Genomic DNA, 20329 nt, shown 5'->3' with positions numbered 1-20329 from the left:
ACTTTGGTTTATTAGTAGAACACTGAGGAAGTACAATCAGTCTACTAAAGAGATTGCTTACAAATCACTCATGTGACCCATCTTAGAATATTGCTCAAGTGTGTGGGACCCACAGCACATAGGACTAACAAGGGATACTGAAAGTATACAGAGAAGTGCAGCATGAATGGTCAATGGTCTATGTAAGCCAGGGGAGAGTGTCACAGAGATACTGAAGTGGCAGACTCCTGAAGACAGACGTAAGTTATCCCAAGAAAGTATATTAGCAAATTCATGGATGTCCATCCTATTGCATGGATGAGGGACTTCAGCTGATGCTATATATGACAAAAAGTACCACCACAGCTGTCTCTTGAGAATGTCTCCATTGTCTCACATGACTACTTTTGGCGGCACATTAAAGGGGAAGGAAGAGGGGTTATGGAAAAGGACTGGCAAGGTTAAGGAAATGGGGAAAGTTATGGAAAAGTGCCCAGAACACCATGTCAGAGGAGACTTACCAGGAGCAATGAGAACGATAGACTGATGTTGGGCACTGCACCGGATGAGATTTAAGAAAAATGGTTCAAATGGCTCTAAGCACTATGGGACTTAACATCTGAGATCATCAGTCCCTTAGACTTAGAACTGCTTAAACCTAACTAACCAAAGGACATCACACACATCCATGCCTGAGGCAGTATTCAAACCTGCAACCGTAACAGCAGCGCAGTTCCGGACTGAAGTGCCTAGACTGCTCGGCCACAGCGGTTGACGAGATTTAAGAAGCTGAGATCTTAAAGGTGGAAGATAGGATAATAAGCAAGACAGAGATTACTGACAAAACAAACTTTTGCATGATATTTTTTCAGTAATCTCTGTCTTGCTTGATATCCTATCTTCCACCTTTAAACTCTTAGGTTTTCAAATCTCATCTGATGCAGTCTCCAATGATCAGGTTTTCCTTCCCATCGCATCCGGCAAGTCTCCCTTGACCCATGGCTCTGGATGACTTTCACAAAACTCTCCCCATTTTTTAAACCACCTCAGTCCTGTTCCTTCATCCCTCTTCCCTCCCCTTCAACCCTTCTGCCAGAAGAATAAGCCACTGGCTCCAAAATCTTGGCCATGTCCTTAACTTTTATGTGTGTCTTCTCCTGCCATCACTTGGTAAGTAGATTTTTTATCTATAAAATTATATTATAGTGCTGTATTTGTATGACTGAAAACACCTTCGCATTCATAACAGATGTAATTCACAATTTCTGTCACTCTTCAATCACATGAGCATAATTGTGGAAAGCCACACATTTGTTTGCAAAGATACACACACATTAATCTTGAAGAATCAAGTCAGCCAAGACTGCTAGCAACTCTTTTTATTCCTATGGCTGGTTTTGACAGATCTATGCTGTCATCATCAGATCCAAAAGTTACAAAAACAAACATCCCAAGTGAAGGTGGCTTAAACATAAATGATTTCATATAACAATTGTGTACTTCAGTGTTAGGATGTACCTTGTAACATTTTTAGTTATACATGCTTGTTACAATACTGAAAGTCACATAGTGATGTTGCGTCAAATAAAACGTGGCAGGGAAAATCAGCATGTCACAAATAAAGTAACACACAGTTAAAACACACAATATGTTGTGCTGATGTCCCAAAATACACTAATCACCCGACACCACAACTGCGACTTCACTAGTATAATATTTTTACAAATAAGGAAGTACAAATCTTTACATAGTGATGTTCACTAATCAATATATGTGGCACACTGCAATTATGTCTTCTCTCTACTCTCATTAAACTTATTCCCAAGACAATTTATTTAACACTTTAATTCTCAATTTTTTTAAAACGTGTGTTTGGAAAATATATAGCATCAATTTTTTAAAAAGTAAAATTTACAGTGAAATATACATTGTCATCTATTACACGTAAACCTATAATAAACAGTCATTTTCTAACAGGAAGGTTACAGTAAATGTAGTTCAGATTATTTATCAACACAAAGCCACATCAAAAGTCCTGACAAAAAAGGTCTTCAAGGTAACTATAAGCTAGGAAAACATAGGCCATAGCTGTGGATTATCAAAATTACTCTGTGAATTACTATCACGTTCACATAACTGTATTCTTTGCACCATATAAATGAACTACACTACCTTTTATGTGGCAGTGATGTGGTGCCTGTGGTCTAAGTACAGCATGTTCATTACAAAATTTTGTATTAATTGCATGGCGGATTATTAAAAAATATTGTAGAGCTTGTGGTATAGTTTCCCAGCTTTTCATGTGAGCATACGCACCCACTTAGAAAAAAATTCGACATGTATTGTGGATTTCAAAGCTTACATGTGCTAAAGTGTTTTATATGGCATGAAGAATCACATTATGTGAACCTGACATTATTTCATGGAGTGATTTTGTGTGGTCGACAGCTACGGTCTATATTTGTCTTGCACTGTTACCTTAATGACGTTCTCTTTCTGGACTTTTGATATGGTTATGTGTTGATGTATAATCTGAAATAAGTTTATTGTAAACTTATTGTTAGAAAATGACAGTTTATTATAGGTTTATATGTAATGGATGACAATACATATTTAATTGAAAATCCTATTTTTTTAAAAATTGACACTATATGTTTTTATAACTTTCAGATCCGAAGATGACAGCATAGATCTGTCAAAACCAATCATAATAATAAAAAGAACTGCAAGCGATCTTGGCTAACTTAATTCTTCAAGAATACTATAACTTTCAGATCACCTCGAAATTGACACAATGTCAAACATAAATAAAAATTACAAACATTTGCGTCCTCCAAGAACATTTCTTCAAAAGAAAGTTTTGTATTCTGAAAAATATCCTGTCTCATTTGTGACCAATACTGTGTAACAGATGAATAGAACGTTGCAATGTTAGCCATAATATGAAAACAAACAAACCCCATCCAATAAATGACATGTAAACTTCACCTTTACACATAACATAAACTGACTTTCATTCCCAGTTAATATCATGGTCTGCCTCTACTTAACTAAAGGTTTCAAAGCAGAAAAAAAAAATGGTTAGCTGTTTTTAATGGGCAGTCTAATTAGTATACAACCAGCATGCTGTCTGAGGCACATTCTCAGAAAAATAAAATTAAATCTGACACATACAACATATGTTATGAACCAAAACTATTTTAAAGATAGAATGACTAGAAAAAATAATACAAAACTGGGAAATCGTGGGTGCAATAAAAATGAAATGACTGAAGATGATTGTTACCTGTATGTGGGACGCATTAAGTGGTGGATAGTCTCATATGCACCTACCCTGTATGTACCTGTTTACTTCTGATAATTTCAGAAAAAACTTGGTAATGAAATAGTACTTTAACTTGAGCTAATGAAAGATAGACACAAACAAATCAATCTGAAATAAGGACCTAATTACACTGGTTTCTTTAAATTTTGTGTAAAGTGTCTGGAAACAATTAAGATTTGTGCAAAATTTATCACAGTCTCAACTTATACAACACTAACAACACTATGTACACTATATGATCAAAATATCCGGACACCCTCAAAAACATATGTTTTTCATATTACGTGCATTGTGCAGAATTCGTGGACTTCGAACGTGGTCAGGTGATTTGGTGTCACTTATGTCATATGTCTGTACACAAGACTTCCACACTCCTAAACATCCCTAGGTTTCCGATGTGATAGTGAAGTGGAAACTTGAAGGGACATGTACAGTGAAAAAGCGTACAGGCTGACCTCGTCTGTTGACTGACAGAGACTGCCGACAGTTGGAGAGGGTCGTAATGTGAAATAGGCGCACATTTATCGAGACAAATCACACAGGAATTCCAAACTGCAGTGTATATGGGATTAAACATCACCAGAGTAAAATTGAAGTGCGATTCAAGTCTCTTAAATCCAACTGAATCATACTCCTCCACCAATATACACCTCAAATTGTGTTTTATACAATGCAGTGACCATGAAACAGACATAAGAAATCACATTCCATTTACAGAGTGTTCAAAAAGTTGTGCAACGTTATGGAAGAATGCTTCTTTTTTGTTGCAGGTATGGTCCTTGTGTAACTGAGGAAGAAATGAGGTACGTATTACAGTGGAAGGTATTCACTGTCACCCAGCACATTAGACGTGTGAGTTATGCCAAGACACAGAATTCTTTGACAGAAAACACTATACGACAGGTTCTGTAAGACAGAAAATGTCGGAGATTCAGCCAAAACTGATCGCTGAAAAGTGTTAATACTTGCAATGTCTCCTCATTTATCTCTGACTTTTTTCTTTTGGGTATATTATATGGATGCTTCACACAAAATTCATTCTGACCCTATTCCTGTACTACAGAAAGAAACTGAATGATGTATTGCTGCAATTCCTCAACAAAGGTTACAACCGGTTCTTCTGAGGATACAACATTATAAGTCACTCAGGCATCACAGAGCCCAGGTTTAATATCTTTCGGAGCTTAGTAACATTCTCATAAGGCTGTGTTATTTTCTGAACAGCCTGTGGAATATGCATTCTTAAGCGGAAAAATACAGCCGTTACCAGGTGAAGATAAATTTTCTTCAGACAGCTTAGAAATACAGAAGTTGTCTATCTGTAAGTACTGCAGAAAGGAGGAAGATTTCAGTCTAATATCCCATCAACCTGAGAACTCTCATCAAGTGTTTCACGAGTTTTACGAAAAGAATGACACTAAACTCTTGCTATAATGAATTTTTTAGTCTCTTACCAACAAATGATGTCTATATTTTTTTGCACTCCAATAAATCCACAACATTAGAATATGTTAGTACTTTTTTTTCAGAACTAATCTCAATTGACAAGTACATGTGCTCAGGACAAACTGATTTTTAACGTTTCATAACATGTTAGGAAACATTTTGTGTTATTTGTTTTTCTTAGAAAGTATAAAGTGAGAAAGTTAAATTTCTAGATCCGTTACAAGCAATTAATGACCAATTAAGGGCACAATACGGCATAATTCAGGTGAATGGAATCGGAAAAAGCCCTAATAACTGGTACTATGGGGTGTACTCTCTGCCATGCAGTTGACACTGGCTTGCTGAGTGTGGAAGTAAAAACAGATAGAAGAGCAGATTTATACAAAGAAATCTTAATAATTTTACAACAGATTACACATCACAGAAACACCATTTCATTCACCTTCCATTTTCAAAAATTGCTAACTTTCTTTCACTTTAACAATAATATAATATAGAGATTATACTGAAGATCTAGGAAGACTTTCCTCATTCTGAGAATTGTGCCCAAGACAGCATGCAATTGTTTGTTTGCCATGTTAAAATGTTAAATGTCATTTTACATCTCCATACACAGTTTTCACTTACTGCAAATGTGTTTGCATCTGGACTAAGAGGCATGACATTCTTGAATCCATATGGAGCTTTACAGCCTGAACAGGGCTCCAGAAGGCTAAATAGAGAATTTAATAACTCCAGTCAAATTTTCTATGTGTGAGTAAACTTTTCAGACTTAAAAATATTAAAAACCTGGCAGGTATGTAATATTAATTCATAGAGGCAGGTATTGTGAAACAGCACAGTCCTTGGTAAAAGTCAGCAACATACACAACAACAACACAGACCAATAAATTGGTAGACACAGTGCACAGCCCAGTTAAATATCGTGAGACAAGCAGTAACAGACTGAAAAAAATACATTAACATTTGCACCAGAACAAAGACACCTTGCAAATTAAAGGTTTTGCTCTTCAATTTAAAACTGTTAGCTTCACTTACAGAAAATGTGTCTACATCCTCACTTAGTGACATACGGTTTACGAAGCCATATGGTGCTTCACATCCAGAACACGGTTCCTTTAATCTGAGTAAAAGATGAACACAGGAAAAAACACTCGTTACTTCAACAAGACAAAATGATAACATCTAACTGATCACAAAAATTACAAATAATAACTTATAACACATCCTGGCTGTTTCACAACAGTCACACAAAAAGAGAATGTTGCACACAGAAAAGGGTAAAAAGATAAACAATAGTGACATTATTCTACTAAAAAACAATCATGTGATAAAAATGTTATGCATGTAAGTAGCTAAATAAACATTCTTTCAATATTTGCTTCAATTTTTGACAATAGCATATCCTGTTATGGAAGATTACATTCTGCTAATATCACTCATACCTTTATTCCATTGGCCAATACAGGCTTCTTTCACTCTTCCATAACCTGACACTTGCACATTTTGTTTTCAATCTCAAGCTATCTTATCTCAGTTTGACAAAATTTTTAAAGGCACCATATTGGAAAGTCTCATTGCTTAAATCTAAAACTACTAGCAGTTCATGTGCTGTAACTTACAAATTACGAGGGCGGTTCAGAAAGTAACCTCCGATTGGTCACAGTGCGGGTTGTGGGGGGAGTAGCGACGCCATCTGTGCGTTCACGCACTCAACAGGTCAGTCGGCATCAAGCCGTGGTCGAGTGAACGTCGTAGCTGCGCTAGTTTAGTTTTTGTGGCAGTTTGAAATGTGTGCTGCAATAGAAAACCCCGCCAAATGTGAAGTGCGTGCTGTCATAAGGTTTTTTACAGCCAGAGGATATTCTGCAGCAGCTATTCATCGTGAGCTTTGTGCCGTGTACGGACCAAGAGTTATGAGTGAAGGAGTTGTCCGTGAATGGGTACGTTTATTTAAAAGTGGACGAGAAAACGTTCATGATGAAGAGAGGAGTGGTAGACCATCATTGGTGACTGACGAACTCGTTCAGACAGTTTATGCAAAAGTTCGTGAAAATCGACGTTTCTCAATGTCGGAGTTGTCTACTGGTTTTCCACAGATTTCTAAGACTCTCTTGTACGAGATAGTGACAGCAAGATTGGGTTACCGTAAGTTCTGTGCACGATGGGTGCCCAAAATTCTTACCGACCACCACAAAACTCAAAGAATGGCCTCTGCATTAGACTTTCTGTCACGTTATGAGGACGAAGGAGAACCATTGTTAAACAGAATCGTGACCGGTGACGAAACCTGGATTAAGTACGTGAACCCTGAGACAAAAGAACAATCAAAGATGTGGGCACATTCAAATTCGCCTACCAAACCAAGAAAAGCCTCGCAAGATTTTTCTGCCAGAAAACTGATGGCAACGGTGTTTTGGGATGCCAAAGGGGTGTTGTTGGTTGAATTCATGGAACGTGGTACGACCATTAATCAAGAAGTGTACTGTGAAACAATAAAAAAGCTACGACGGGCTATACAGAACAAACGCCGTGGTATGCTGACTTCTGGTATCGTTTTTTTGCACGATAACGCCCGTCCTCACTCTGCTCGCAGAACAACGGCCCTTCTTGAGTCCTTCAAGTGGGACGTTATCAACCATCCACCTTACAGCCCAGACCTGGTGCCAAGTGATTATCACCTCTTCATGCATTTGAAGAAATGGCTCGGGTCACAGCGGTTTGATGACGACGAAGAGCTCAAAGATGCGGTCACAGGCTGGCTCCAGGCACAAGTGGGTGATTTTTATGCAGAAGGAATTTCAAAGCTTGTGAAGAGATACGATAAGTGCCTCAATTGCTATGGAGACAATGTAGAAAAATAGTGCAAAGGTGTAGTTGTAAGATGTATATATTAAAATATTTTTATTTAATTTGGTGTATTTTTTTAAATCAACCGGAGGTTACTTTCTGAACGGCCCTCGTATTTCAGTATTATGAAAAGGATAGACTTCTAATCACTATATAGTGGAGATGTTGAGGTGCAGTCAGGCAGAGCAAAGAGACTGGGAAGCAAATGAGCTTTCAGCCAAAAGGCCTTCTTTTAAAGTAGACAACACACACACACACACACACACACACACACACACACATTCATGAAATCACAACTCACATACACACAACCACTGTCTCTGGCCACTGTGGCTGGACAGCAAGCAACTGTACATGATGGGAGAAGCAATCTGGATGGTTGAGGTAATGAGAAGGCTTGGGCAGGGTAACAGGCTGGGTTTGGGGAATGGTAAAGTGCTGCTCGTGGTAGGATACAAGGATACAGTGGGGACAGAGTAAGGCAGCTAGGTGCAGTTGGGAGGTTAGATGTGACGTAGTAGGAGGGGGGAGGGGTGGTGGGGAGGAGTGGAAACAAAGAGAAGTAAAAAGCCTGTGAGAGTGTTGGTGGAATAGGGGGCTGTGTAATGCTGGAGTGGGAGCAGGGAAGGGGACAGGTGGATGAAGAACAGGGGCTAATGAAAGCTCATGCCATGGGGGTTACAAGAACATAGGATATATTGCAGGGGGAGTTCCCATTAGTGCTAGACAGAAAAGCTGGTGTTGGTCAGAAGACTCCAAATGGTACAGGCTTTGAAGCATTTATAGAAGTAAATAATGTGTTGGGCAGTGTGCCCAGCGATTAGGTTGCCCAGCTGTCTCTTGGCCATAGATCGTCAGTGGCTGTTTATGCCTGTTACCCACATCCTACCCTCCTGTATAAAAGACACTAACCATTTCCGCCACTGACTCTACACAGTTTGTTTCTTTATCATGCAGTGCCCTGCTCGTCACTATTGATACCACTCCCCTTTATACTAACCTCCCTCATGCCCAAGGCCCAGTGCTATTGAACACTAGCTTTCCCAATACCTGGCAGATTCCAATCCAACAATCTCCTTCCTGGTCATCATGACCAAATACATCTTTGCCCACATTTACTTCACCTTTGAAGGTAACACTCAAAAACAAATTCGTCATACCTCAATGGGCATCTACACGGCACCATCCTATTCAAACCTGTTCATGGGCCGTAGAGAGGAATCCTTCCTAACCACCCAGTATCCTAAACCCCTAAACTGTTTCATATTCATTGATGACATTTTTGTGATTTGGATTGAGAGTGAGGATGCCCTATCCACATTCCTGCAGAGCCTCAACACCTTCTCCCCCATTGCTTCACCTGGTCCTCCTCAATGCAAAAAGCCACCTTCCTTGACATTGACCTCCACCTTAAAGATGGCTACATCAGTACCTCTGTTCACATGAAACATACCAACAACCAGCAATACCATCACTTCAACAGCTGCCATCCATCCCATACCAACAAGGCCCTTCCACACAGCCTAGCCACCTGTGGCCATTGCATCTGTAGTGGTGAGCAGTCCCCCTTCATATATACCAAGTGTCTCAATGAGGCCTTCACAGACCTTGTAAAGAAACATATCACCTGTGCCTTATCTCTCCAGTCACCCACCACCTCCCAAAGTTGCACTGTCCGGCCACAAAAGAGCATTCCCTTGTGAACTCACTACCACCCAGGAGTGAAGCAACTTGATCCATCAGGTTTTTGACTAACTATAGCATTGTGCTCTGAAATGAAGAATATTCTACCCACTATCCTTCCACCAGTTGCATTCCGTCACCTACAGAACCTACATAGTAGCCTTGTCCATTCCTTTTCCACCCCCACTGAATTGTGGTTCATATTCCTGTAATAGACCTAGATACAATATCTGTCCCATACATCCTTCCACCACTGACTACTTCAGCTCGGTCACAAGCATCACCTATCCCATCAAAGTCAGGGATACCTGGGTAAACAATCATGTGGCCTACACACTAAGCTGCAACCAATGAGCTGCATTCTACATGGACATGGCAATCAACAAGTTGTCAGTCCACATGACAAACTGTGGCCAAGAGACAGTTGAATCACTGAGTTACTGATCACACTGCTCAACACAATGTTTTTCACTTCAATTATTGCTTTACAGCCTGTGCCATCTGGAATGTTCCCACCAATACCAGCTTTTCTGAACTGTGCAGGTGGGAACTCTTCCTACAATATATCCTACGTTCACTTAACTCCCTGTGTCCAACCTTTGTTAGTCACTGTCCTTCACCCACCAGCCCCTTCCTTCCTCCCACTCCATCACTACACAGCCTTCTATTACACCAACACACTCACATTCTTTTCACTTCTCTCCTCTTCTGCCTCCCCCCCCCCCCCCCCCCCACCTACCCTGTCTTGCTGCATCCTTGTATGCTCCAACAAGCAGCACTTTACCGTCTCCCAACCCTACCATGCTATCCCACCCCATCGCTGCCCCATCTGCCTCCTTATCACTACAATCCAGATTGCTCACTGTCTGGCCTCGGTGGCCAGAGACAGTGGTCATATGTGTGAGTTGTGCTTGCGCAAATGTATGTGTATGTGTGTGTGTGTGTGTGTGTGTGTGTGTGTGTGTGTGTGTTTTGTCAACTTTAGAAGAAGAGCTTCTAGCTGAAAGCTCACTTGTTTACCAGTCTTTTTGTTGCACCTGTCTGCAACTCAACATCTCCACTATATGGTAAGTAGCAATCCATCATTTTTGTAATACCATCATTATTCCACCCTACAAATTTCAATATTTAGTATGCAACTGCACTTGCACAATAATATGTAATTTTCTTTGCCAATAGAATTATTTTGTAAATTGCTTACTTTAACTCTACTGCATGCCTGTTACATGAATATTTAAACAACACACTATTGCAGGTCAACTTTTAGTGATCCTGTCGCAATGTTATGTTAAGCACCTATACATCTTGGGTTAGTGGCAATAAAAATTTATACTTGCAAAACCATTGCAACTTCCTCCTGTTTGACAAGAAAGATGTTATCTGTCTGACAAATAAAAGTAAGGTAATTTGCTGGGCTACTTGGAATGGGGCTACAAAATCAATTACCAGCATGATGCAGTTATTACATGAATTGTAAGGAAGTATGAATTACTTTTAAGGAAAGGAAAAACCATTACCGAATGCTCTTCCCAACTCTCTTCCATAAAGTCTAACCACACACATCAAAAAAAGTTTTGCATCATCCCGGTTCTCAGAATTCCTGAAGATAGATTTTGACTGGATATTGTATCACAGACACACTCCCTTTGACTGTTCAGAGATGTCACTAAACCCGTCCAAAGATGTAAACAACCATGTATGAGCAGCACCTATTAGACGGAGGGGGTCCGAAAGCCGAGCAGTCCCAGTCATTCAACCAGGAAGGAGGTACACGGCTCGTGTTGTCTGTAGTTCAACCAGGCCTAAACGGTCAATACCACGGTTCGATCGTGTCTGCATTGTTACTTTGTGCCAGGAAGGGCTCTCAACAAGGAAAGAGTCTAAGTGTCTCGGAGTGAACCAAAATGATGTATTTCAGACATGGAGGAGATTGCAGAGAGACAGGAACTGTCAATGAAATGCCTCACTCAGGCCACCCAAGGGCTACTACTGCAGTGGATGACTGCTACCTACAGATTGTAGCTTTGAGGAACCCTCACAGCAATACCACTATGTTGAATAATAATATTCATGCAGCCACAGGATGTCATGTACAACTCAAACAGTATGCAATAGGCTGCATGATGCGCAACTTCACTCCTGATGTCCATGGCGAGGTCCATCTTTGTAACCACAATATCACGCAGCACAGTACAGATGGTCCCAAAAACATGCTGAATGGCCTGCTCAGGATTGGCATCACATTCTCTTCACCAATGAGTGTCACATATGCCCTCAATTAGACAATCGTCAGGGACACATTTGGAGGCAACCCAGTCAGGCTGAACGCCTTAGACACACTGTCCAGTGAATGCAGCAGGGAACCCCTGCTGTTTTGGGGTGGCATTATGGGGGACTGATGTATACTGCTGGTGGTCATGCAAGGCGCTGTAATGGCTGTCCGATACGTGAATGCCATCCTCCGACCAATAGTGCATCAGCAGCATATTGGGAGGCATTCGTCTTCATGGACAACAATTCGTGCCCCCATCATGCATATCTTGTGAATGAATTTCTTCAGGATAACGACATCACCTGACTAGAGTGGCCAGCATGTTCTCCAGACATGAACCCTATAGAACATGCCTGGGATTGATTGCAAAGGGCCGTTTATGGATGATGTGACCTACCAACCGCTCCGACGGATCTACGCCGAATAGCCGTTGAGGAGAGGGACAATCTGGACCAACAGTGCCTTGATGAACTTGAGGATAGGATGCCACAACGAATACAGACATACATCAATGCAAGAGGACATGCCATTGGGTATTAAAGGTACCAGTGTGTACAGCAATCTGGACCACCACCTGTGAAGGTCTCGCTGTATGGTGGTAGAACATGGAATGTGTGGTTTTCATGAGCAATAAAAAGGGCAGAAATAATGTTTATGTTGATTTCTATTCCAGTTTTCAGTACAGGTTCCAGAACTCTTGAAACCGAGGTGATGCAAAACTTTTTTTGATGAGTGTATTCCCCATCACTCGATCAAACATCCTTTCGCCACTCTTCATGGATTCTTGTATGCCTTACCATTTACATTACAGCTTTTCTTTTCCTTCTTTAGAAAGCTACACTCTCAATTCCTTTCAGTTGTTCTAGTCTGAAGTATGCTCTATTACTAAAGGTTATCTTTGATTCTCAGCAATGTGAATCTCAACAGTTACAGGCTATGGTTACTTTCAAGCTCTTACCTGTAAGATCAATTGTCTTGAAACTATCTTTGTGAGCAATAACCCACTTCTATAAGGCTCTGCTTTAAACTTTTCCCACCCCTTATCCATATTTCTTTATTAACTGTAAGTGCGAAAACTCGTGATGCAACATTTGTTTTTCACTTTTTCTCTTTTGTACATACCATTATCTTTGGTGAGTTCAACACAATAGGAACACAGACGTAAAACATTTATTTAGCAAAAACACAACACGTATAATTTCACCATCAATCAGTAGAAATCACACCCTGTCCCAAATACTCAACTTGTGAAGAAATAAAATCTGAGATAATGGCTGGTACTTACTTCTTTGGTACTGTGCTCACATACGGCATAACAACTTTGTCAACAAACGAACCAAAACCAAGTCGAAAATTTGATGTAATATTTCTCATGGAATCGACTAGTAATGTTCCGAGGCTTGATAACTTATCCTTGTCATCTTCCATAGATTTTGAAAGGTCCATTAAATAGTACAGATCAACGGGATAATCCTCTGCTTGGGCATATTCAAATCTGATCCGATAGGCCTGATCTGAAAGTAATCATAAATTTCATCATTACTTGAAATATGTTGCAACTATTTACTAACAGAAATATTTTTGTCATTTGAAAATTAGCATTCAAATCATCATGGACGATACACAAGTTTCTAAATGGCTAAACTGTTTCTTCCCATGATTAGTGCGATTCACATTATACTCAGAGTCACATTTTTCTTTTCTTTGAGTACTGAAATGCTTTTAAAATCAGGCAATGAAATTCATAATGGCTTGCAACTCAATGAACATTATAGCTACATCTTCCACTTTTACTTATAAATTAAGTTGCAGTTACTATGTTCCTAGTGCTTCATACTTTTGGGGAACTATATGCTTTTATATAATATTCTGGAGATAATATGTTGTTTCACCAGTTTTCACTGATAATCCTAGGATGTGAAAACAATATCAATATTACTTTTATCTTATAAATAATGAAACAGAATTTTTGGCCAACACTTACATTCAAGAGGTGAAAAGTTCAGCAACTTTGATATACTCATATGAAGATAAATGTGACAATACTTTCTTAGGTTTTGGAACTATTTGTTCCTTCCTCAGGAGGACAGAGGGCTAGGCCAAGTAAGGTTTAAAAGAAAGGGCAGGTTACCAGACCTCAAAATGAGAGGGAATCACCCACAGTGAGATCAAGGGAAGACAAAGATCTTCACCTACCCTTATCCTCACTACGGGTCCATACATCTCACAGTGGGTCTGACTGACCAGCCTTTTCCTTTTTAGCCTCCCCTGTATATCAACAGTACTAAACTTTTCACCACCAATTCTGTCTCATAATTTACTAGTTTTATCGACTGAATTTTCATTTGATACAATCACTTTTATCTCAATGCTACATCCTTGACTTGAGAATTTTCTCCTAACTCCCAACTTTAAGATTCTGATCCATTCATTAATGCCTTACATTTAAATGGTAGCATGATTCATCACAGCATACATCAGTGATATTTGTATTTTCTTTTTCTTTTTCTCTCTCTCTTTTTTTTTTCCATCAAGTGTACTGAGCATATTGCAACTATACACAGCAACTACTGCAGTGAAAAACATGGATAAGAAATAATACAGATATGAGGAAGAACTCACTCAGTCTGAGCTTCAATGACACCCTCTGAGGAGCAATCTGCACTGCCTCGGAATGGCTCTCTGCGTAGAATCCACCGCCACTGCTGCTGCTGCTGCTGCCACCGCCACTGACACTGCTGCCACCGCCACTGATGCTGCTACCGCCACCGCTGATGCTCCCACCGCCACCGCTGATGGTGCCGCCACTGCTGCTGCCGCCGCTGATGACACTCGAGCTGCCACTGCTGCTGCTCCCCTTTATGAAAGTCCCACTGCTGCTAGACTGGTAGCGTGTCCTACTTCCCTTGCTCAGCTTCTGATTGAGGATTATACTGTACTCATTGTCAGGATTGTAAACATATTTCTCATCACAGTGGAGTGTCCAGTCCAGGCTGCTACTCGGTTGAAAACAACGCTTGCCGTCACGCATAGACTGGAAAGATTGAAAGCTCGTACTGCAGTTCTGTGCATAACACTATTAAGTACAGACATAAATTTTAAAGTACAAAAAAGTTAAACATTTCAGGGCAGGGAGTTATTTGGCTTTTCTGTTTGGAACATCTAGAGGTTTACCTGTTTTAATACACACTGTAGATCTATTCACACAAATATAACACACTTTGCGATAGTGATCACAGCAACTGCAATTTCACTCTTCTATTAAGTGTGAGTCATAATTCTGACTTTGCTGGCAGAAAATACTATACTCTTGACATTCATCACAAACTCATTACACTCTATGCACAACATTTAAGAAATGGTAGAAAGATGTTCACGATACCAGGAAATGATAGTAACCCCCACCCTGTTAGCACAGAGGCACTGACACAAAGGTGGTCCACATCAATAAACAGCTAGGAAAGTCCATGATCAATGTTCAGAATTTTCTATGAAATATGTCACCAAATATTCCATCATGTCAGTCAGTCCTATACTCCACAATTGTTGGCAACCACACAGATATCCTGCTTTCTGTGATCACCTACATTGAGATACAATTTGTGAATGGAGGATATCATAAACATTCATAGATGGCAAGCAGCACCGGACCTGAAATATGAATTCCACATGATAGTACAGAAAGAAGATTATGAAATGAGTCTCTCTGATGATGAGGTCCCATACTCCGAGGAGCGTAGGGGACGATGCAGGAGAACCGCACCGCTGTACTAGGCAAGGTCCTAGTGGAGGTCGTTTGCCATTGCCTTCCTCCAACTGTAATGGGGATGAATGATGATGATGATGAAGATGACACAACAACACCCAGTCATCTCGAGGCAGGAAAATCCCACCGGGAATCGAACCCGGGACCCCTATGTTCACATAACATAAAAGCTGCAGAAATTAAAAAAAAAAAAAACAAATTTTTTGAATGATTTCTTGAAGCCTTCAGCTGCCATTCTCTTTATTTTTTGTATGATTGTCCAATTTTGGGCTTGGGTCATTTTCAAGTATCTAAAACGGAAGTTTCATAAATTGGATACATTAGTGACACTTGTGATTTTGACGTAGGAACAAGTCATATCTGTAGCTATACTAGGCCCATTATAACTTACTTTATGGATGATTTTTTAGTAACAGATTATGTTATATGCATTGCTGCTCCTATGGCATCATGTTATGCTCATGAATTAGTTTGAGGTGTTCATGCTAGTTTAGGAGCATGTTACTTTTGAGCAGTTGTTGCAAAGCCCTTATATATAACGTACTTAAAGCTAGGAAGATTATAAATATTTTACAGAAATTTGCTACTTAACATGCATATGCTTTTGTTCTCAGTTATATTTAATTATCGTTCATCATTGGTGTAAATATGACTGTATGTAATTTCTTTAAAATAATTTATGAGCATAACATGATGTCATAGGAGCAATGACATATATGACATAATATGTTACTAAAAAATCATCCATAAAGTAAGTTATAACATGCCTAGTGTATCTACAGATATGACTTGTTTCTACATCAAAATTACAAGTGTCATTACTGTATCCAACGAATGAAACTTCCATTTTAGATACTTGAAAATGGCCTAAGTCCGAAATTGTACAATCTTAAAGAAAATAAAGAGAATGGCAACTGAGGGTTTCAAGAAACCATTCAAAAAATTCATCGCAGCTGCGGACCCTATCACATTGAAAATTATAAAAACAAATGCTGTGGATGGGTGGAAATGAAAACACACTTAACTGAGGCCAAGGAGCTTATGACTCACTTGAAAATATTTAATGAAACCCTAAAAAAGCCCAAGGTAGCTTGTCCTGAATCAAGTCACATCCTTTACTACCATAAGACACAAGTGTGTTTAGCAGCCTCAAGCAAGGAAGACTTGCTGTGTGATCCTCATTTTATTTAGGATACACTGAAGCTACTGTGATCATCTTTGGTACAATTATGTAGAAGGTACTGCTACGCTCATTGAGCAAGATATGTACTTGAAATATTGTGTATTTATCGGGTTTTGCACACAGTTAGCTGACATTGGGTTTTACCCTTGTCCATAAGTGAGACATGGCCCTGTTAAATTTCCTTCAAAATTCTACTTTGTAGTGTGTTACTTGTACATTAAATGAGATACTCGTTTACATCTGGATAATTATTCATTGACTACATAAAAACTTGCATATGTTTTGACATCATCTGATTTTTTTAAACTCTTGGAAGTTTAGAAGTGTTTAGCACAGCATAATGTGTACGGGACCAATAGTGTGACTGTATTGCTTATATCTAATTCTTGCCCACTACCAGTAATTGCAAATGTATATTTGACCAATCAGTACTATATTTACATCGTATGTACACAAAGTTGCACTGTGATTTGGGTTTCTCAACCAAGATTTGTCATATGCTTGTCCCGCACAACTGAAGTTCACTTAATGACCATAGCTTGTTTCACTCACAAATCATTCTCTATCCAATGCGGATTACTACAAATGATGTTATGTATTGACTTTATCTGCTGTTGCTTAGTCTGTCATTTTTATTGTGTTACTATGTTTGTGTTTAAGCCAAACATCGGAAACTTCAGGTTGGAATCTCACCAATATAAGGGAAAAGATTGCTACTCACCATGTCATCTTTACAATGAGTAGAAATGTATCTTTTTCCTTATATGTTTGTATTTACTTATTTAGAGTAACTTTTGGGATATAATTTTGTCAGCTGAAAGCAGAATGACTATGCACTGAGAACAGATTTAAAAAATGGAATGAACTACTGTAAAGAAAAGTAATGTTGTGCACTTTATAAAATATAGCAGGTGTTCATTACACAATTATGGAGCCATAACTAGTCTTTACATGACAGTAGAAAAAAAATGCACGCACATGAAGTAAACAATCAAAAAAGCTTAGTTGCAAGTGAGACAAATGGCAAGCTTTGATTTATTGGTAGAATGTAGGAACACTTAATATGGCCCATTTTGAAATATAGCTTAATCGTGTGGGACCCATTATGTTGGACTAATAAGAAACGGTCACACAAGTGTTGAACCGATGGGAAAGTGTAACAGAAATGAAATAATTGTATATGACAAGCACTAAAAAATAAAGCACTTTATATAGATTTACTGGAAATCTACTTAGAAACTTCCGAATAACCAGCAGTCAGCTTTCTTCAATCCTCCACATACCATGAAGTTACGACTGAACTTAGCAGCTCACGGGGGGGGCATACAAGTGACCATAGTTCCCACACTCCATTAGTTAATGGATCGGGAAGAAATCTCAAGAAGCAGTATTTTTAAAAATCTCCTTTTCCATGCACTTTATAGAGAAAATATGCAGGTATGGATTTGGATTGTTTTTTACTTCTCCATTCTGCTTCTTGAATAATTTCCCCTATAAACTACAACTATTTAGATTACAGAATATTCAGGAGAGCTGTGTTATCTACACACCATATATATTAAGCATTTTAATACATATGTCTATTAATATATTCTTAAAATGTTCCATTCTACAAATTTGAGCTGACCCTAGCACCATTTTTTCATTACCATGATGAATTATGAAAATTTTAAGTTTAGTATTGTCCTGCCATAAAACAAAGTGAGCAGAAAAGTCAGTAACACAGAAAATCAGCACTAAATTATTTACTAAACAATATGAACACATACTAATCTAACCTTTTTTGTTTTCTTTCACAGTCCCAGTGCCAAGGTAAGATTGGCTTACAAAAATAATATTCCTGCATAAATGGCAAGATGGGAAACTAAAAAAGTTTAAAGGTACATACCGGCTGCATGCACCATGCACATGTTGGAGTCCTTATACATTCACTACAAGTTTGCTTGCTCGTGCAGGGGTTCTGTAGACCTACTGACTGCTTCTGTGCACAGATAACTGTTAGACACAGCACCACCACTGATAGCAATAGCTGCATACGTAACCGTACCTCCATCTCCGTCACTCACCTGGAATGTCAGAATAAGAGGAAAATAACATTAAAAAGACAATAACAGCAACAAGTGACTACTAAATAGGGAGGGTTAAGGGAAGCAACACGGGTAGATCCTGGTGCTTAATATAGACCTTCGTGTCACACGGGTAGATCCTGGTGCTTAATATAGACCTTCGTGTCACGCAGCAGTTAGTATTAGTAAGGAAACAAACAACGGTTTGCTTCACAGGATACTAATATGATAGACTGCACACCAATCAGCACAGCAAACAGTGTGATGATGCATTGTCTGTAACCCTCTAAAATGTGTTACTAGTGACACAAAGACTGACTGCTAAATCATGATAATGACTAGAGGGATTTGACAAGATCTGATCTGCATGTGAGCTGGTAGTGTTGATCTCTTATTGTGAGATTTAGAAACACTCTGACCTGAGCCTGAGACTGTTGTGAGCATACCTCTGCCAGTTTATTGCTGGTTACATGTCTCACCGTGCTTTCTGAGCTTTAGCAGCTAGTGTTCTGTGGGTAAGAGGCTTTGCTACCACGATTAAATGCCAGCGATGTTGGTATTTGACACAAGGAAAAAATATTGGAAGTAATGGAATGACGATTCTAATGAAATGACTTCACACACAGAAAACATCCAGACACTTTCTTCATTCATGCACACCATGTTACATGAAATATAGCTAAATAACAACAATGGGTCTTAGAAATATAACAGCTTCTAACAATCTTTATTTAGAGACATAGTGAGTGCAAACTTACAGAATGGTTCTCCATGGGGAATCTCTGATGTGATGCAAGAAACGAGAGATGTCAGACACTACATGACTTTATTGAGAATAAATACATTTTCCCAGAACAAAACATATAGAAAATGGGCTCGGTTAGGACCAAATGGAAGTAAGTGTGAAACTGACTAAATGTTGTTCTGGTACTAAACCACTTTAGAATTTTATGTGATCACAGACTAGTAAGTTGGTGAAGCACACACTCATCAGTGTAAAACTAACTAAACTCTGTCCGAACATGCCTTGAAAGGCCCAACGGTAGCGACTGACCGCCGTGTCATACTTGGCCCATAGGTGTCACTGGATGCAGATATGGAGGGGCATGTGGTCAGCACACCGCTCTCTTGTCTGTATGTCAGTTTACAAGACCAGAGCTGCTACTTCTCAATCAAGTAGCTCATCCGTTTGCCTCACAAGAGCTGAGTGCACCCTGCTTGCCAACAGTACTACATGACTTTATTGTGCTAGCCCAGCCCGACAGAGCTTAACTTCAGTGATCTGACAGGAAACACTCATCAGTCTGGAAGTCATATATGTAGACTATGATAATTTATTTGAGAATAGGGAGGTAGAGGAAATAAAACAGGGTACAAGTTCAGCATAATAGATAATGAAAATTATACAGACATACACGGAAAGTTAGTAGGGCAAACAGCAAACCATAATGTAGGCAAAAGGAAATAAAATCTTAAATGGAACAATGTTAACTATTAAAGGGAAGTCAAGAAGGAAATGACATGGCAGCAATGAAAGAATGTGTTAAATTTATTAGAAAATAGTTCAAGCTAGAGACAAATTAATACAAAATTATCTTAAAACATTGATTACAGAATGTCTGCATAGGAAGACAGTTCCCCAAAATTGAAAAAAAATGCTGTAATTATTTCACTTCACACAAAAGGAGGCAAATAATAAATAAAGCGAAGCCCTACCAACTTCCACGCCTTAATATATAAAATATTCATTATAACTTAC

At 39.1% G+C, this 20329-nt stretch overlaps 1 protein-coding gene across 2 annotated transcripts in view; it reads right to left on the bottom strand.

Annotated features, from left to right (window-relative positions):
* Nucleotides 1–20329, bottom strand: part of LOC124790016 (integrin beta-PS) — a 121130-nt gene that overhangs the window by 13121 nt on the left and 87680 nt on the right. The window contains exons 2-5 of one of the 2 annotated variants that reach the window (XM_047257566.1): nt 18393–18570; nt 14178–14589; nt 12841–13069; nt 5789–5873 (exon numbers count right to left, since the gene is read on the bottom strand). In XM_047257566.1, the coding sequence (XP_047113522.1) occupies nt 5789–5873; nt 12841–13069; nt 14178–14589; nt 18393–18557 (891 nt within the window). In that variant the 5' untranslated portion in view covers nt 18558–18570. Of the gene's footprint in view, nt 1–5377; nt 5463–5788; nt 5874–12840; nt 13070–14177; nt 14590–18392; nt 18571–20329 lie in introns of both variants that reach the window. The other variant, XM_047257565.1, reaches the window with a different exon arrangement.

This window comes from Schistocerca piceifrons, chromosome 3 (assembly GCF_021461385.2).
Source record: "Schistocerca piceifrons isolate TAMUIC-IGC-003096 chromosome 3, iqSchPice1.1, whole genome shotgun sequence".
Taxonomy (NCBI): Eukaryota; Metazoa; Arthropoda; class Insecta; order Orthoptera; family Acrididae; genus Schistocerca; species Schistocerca piceifrons.
The sequence above is the reverse complement of the archived record's forward strand: the minus strand, read 5'-3'. Positions and strand labels throughout refer to the sequence as shown.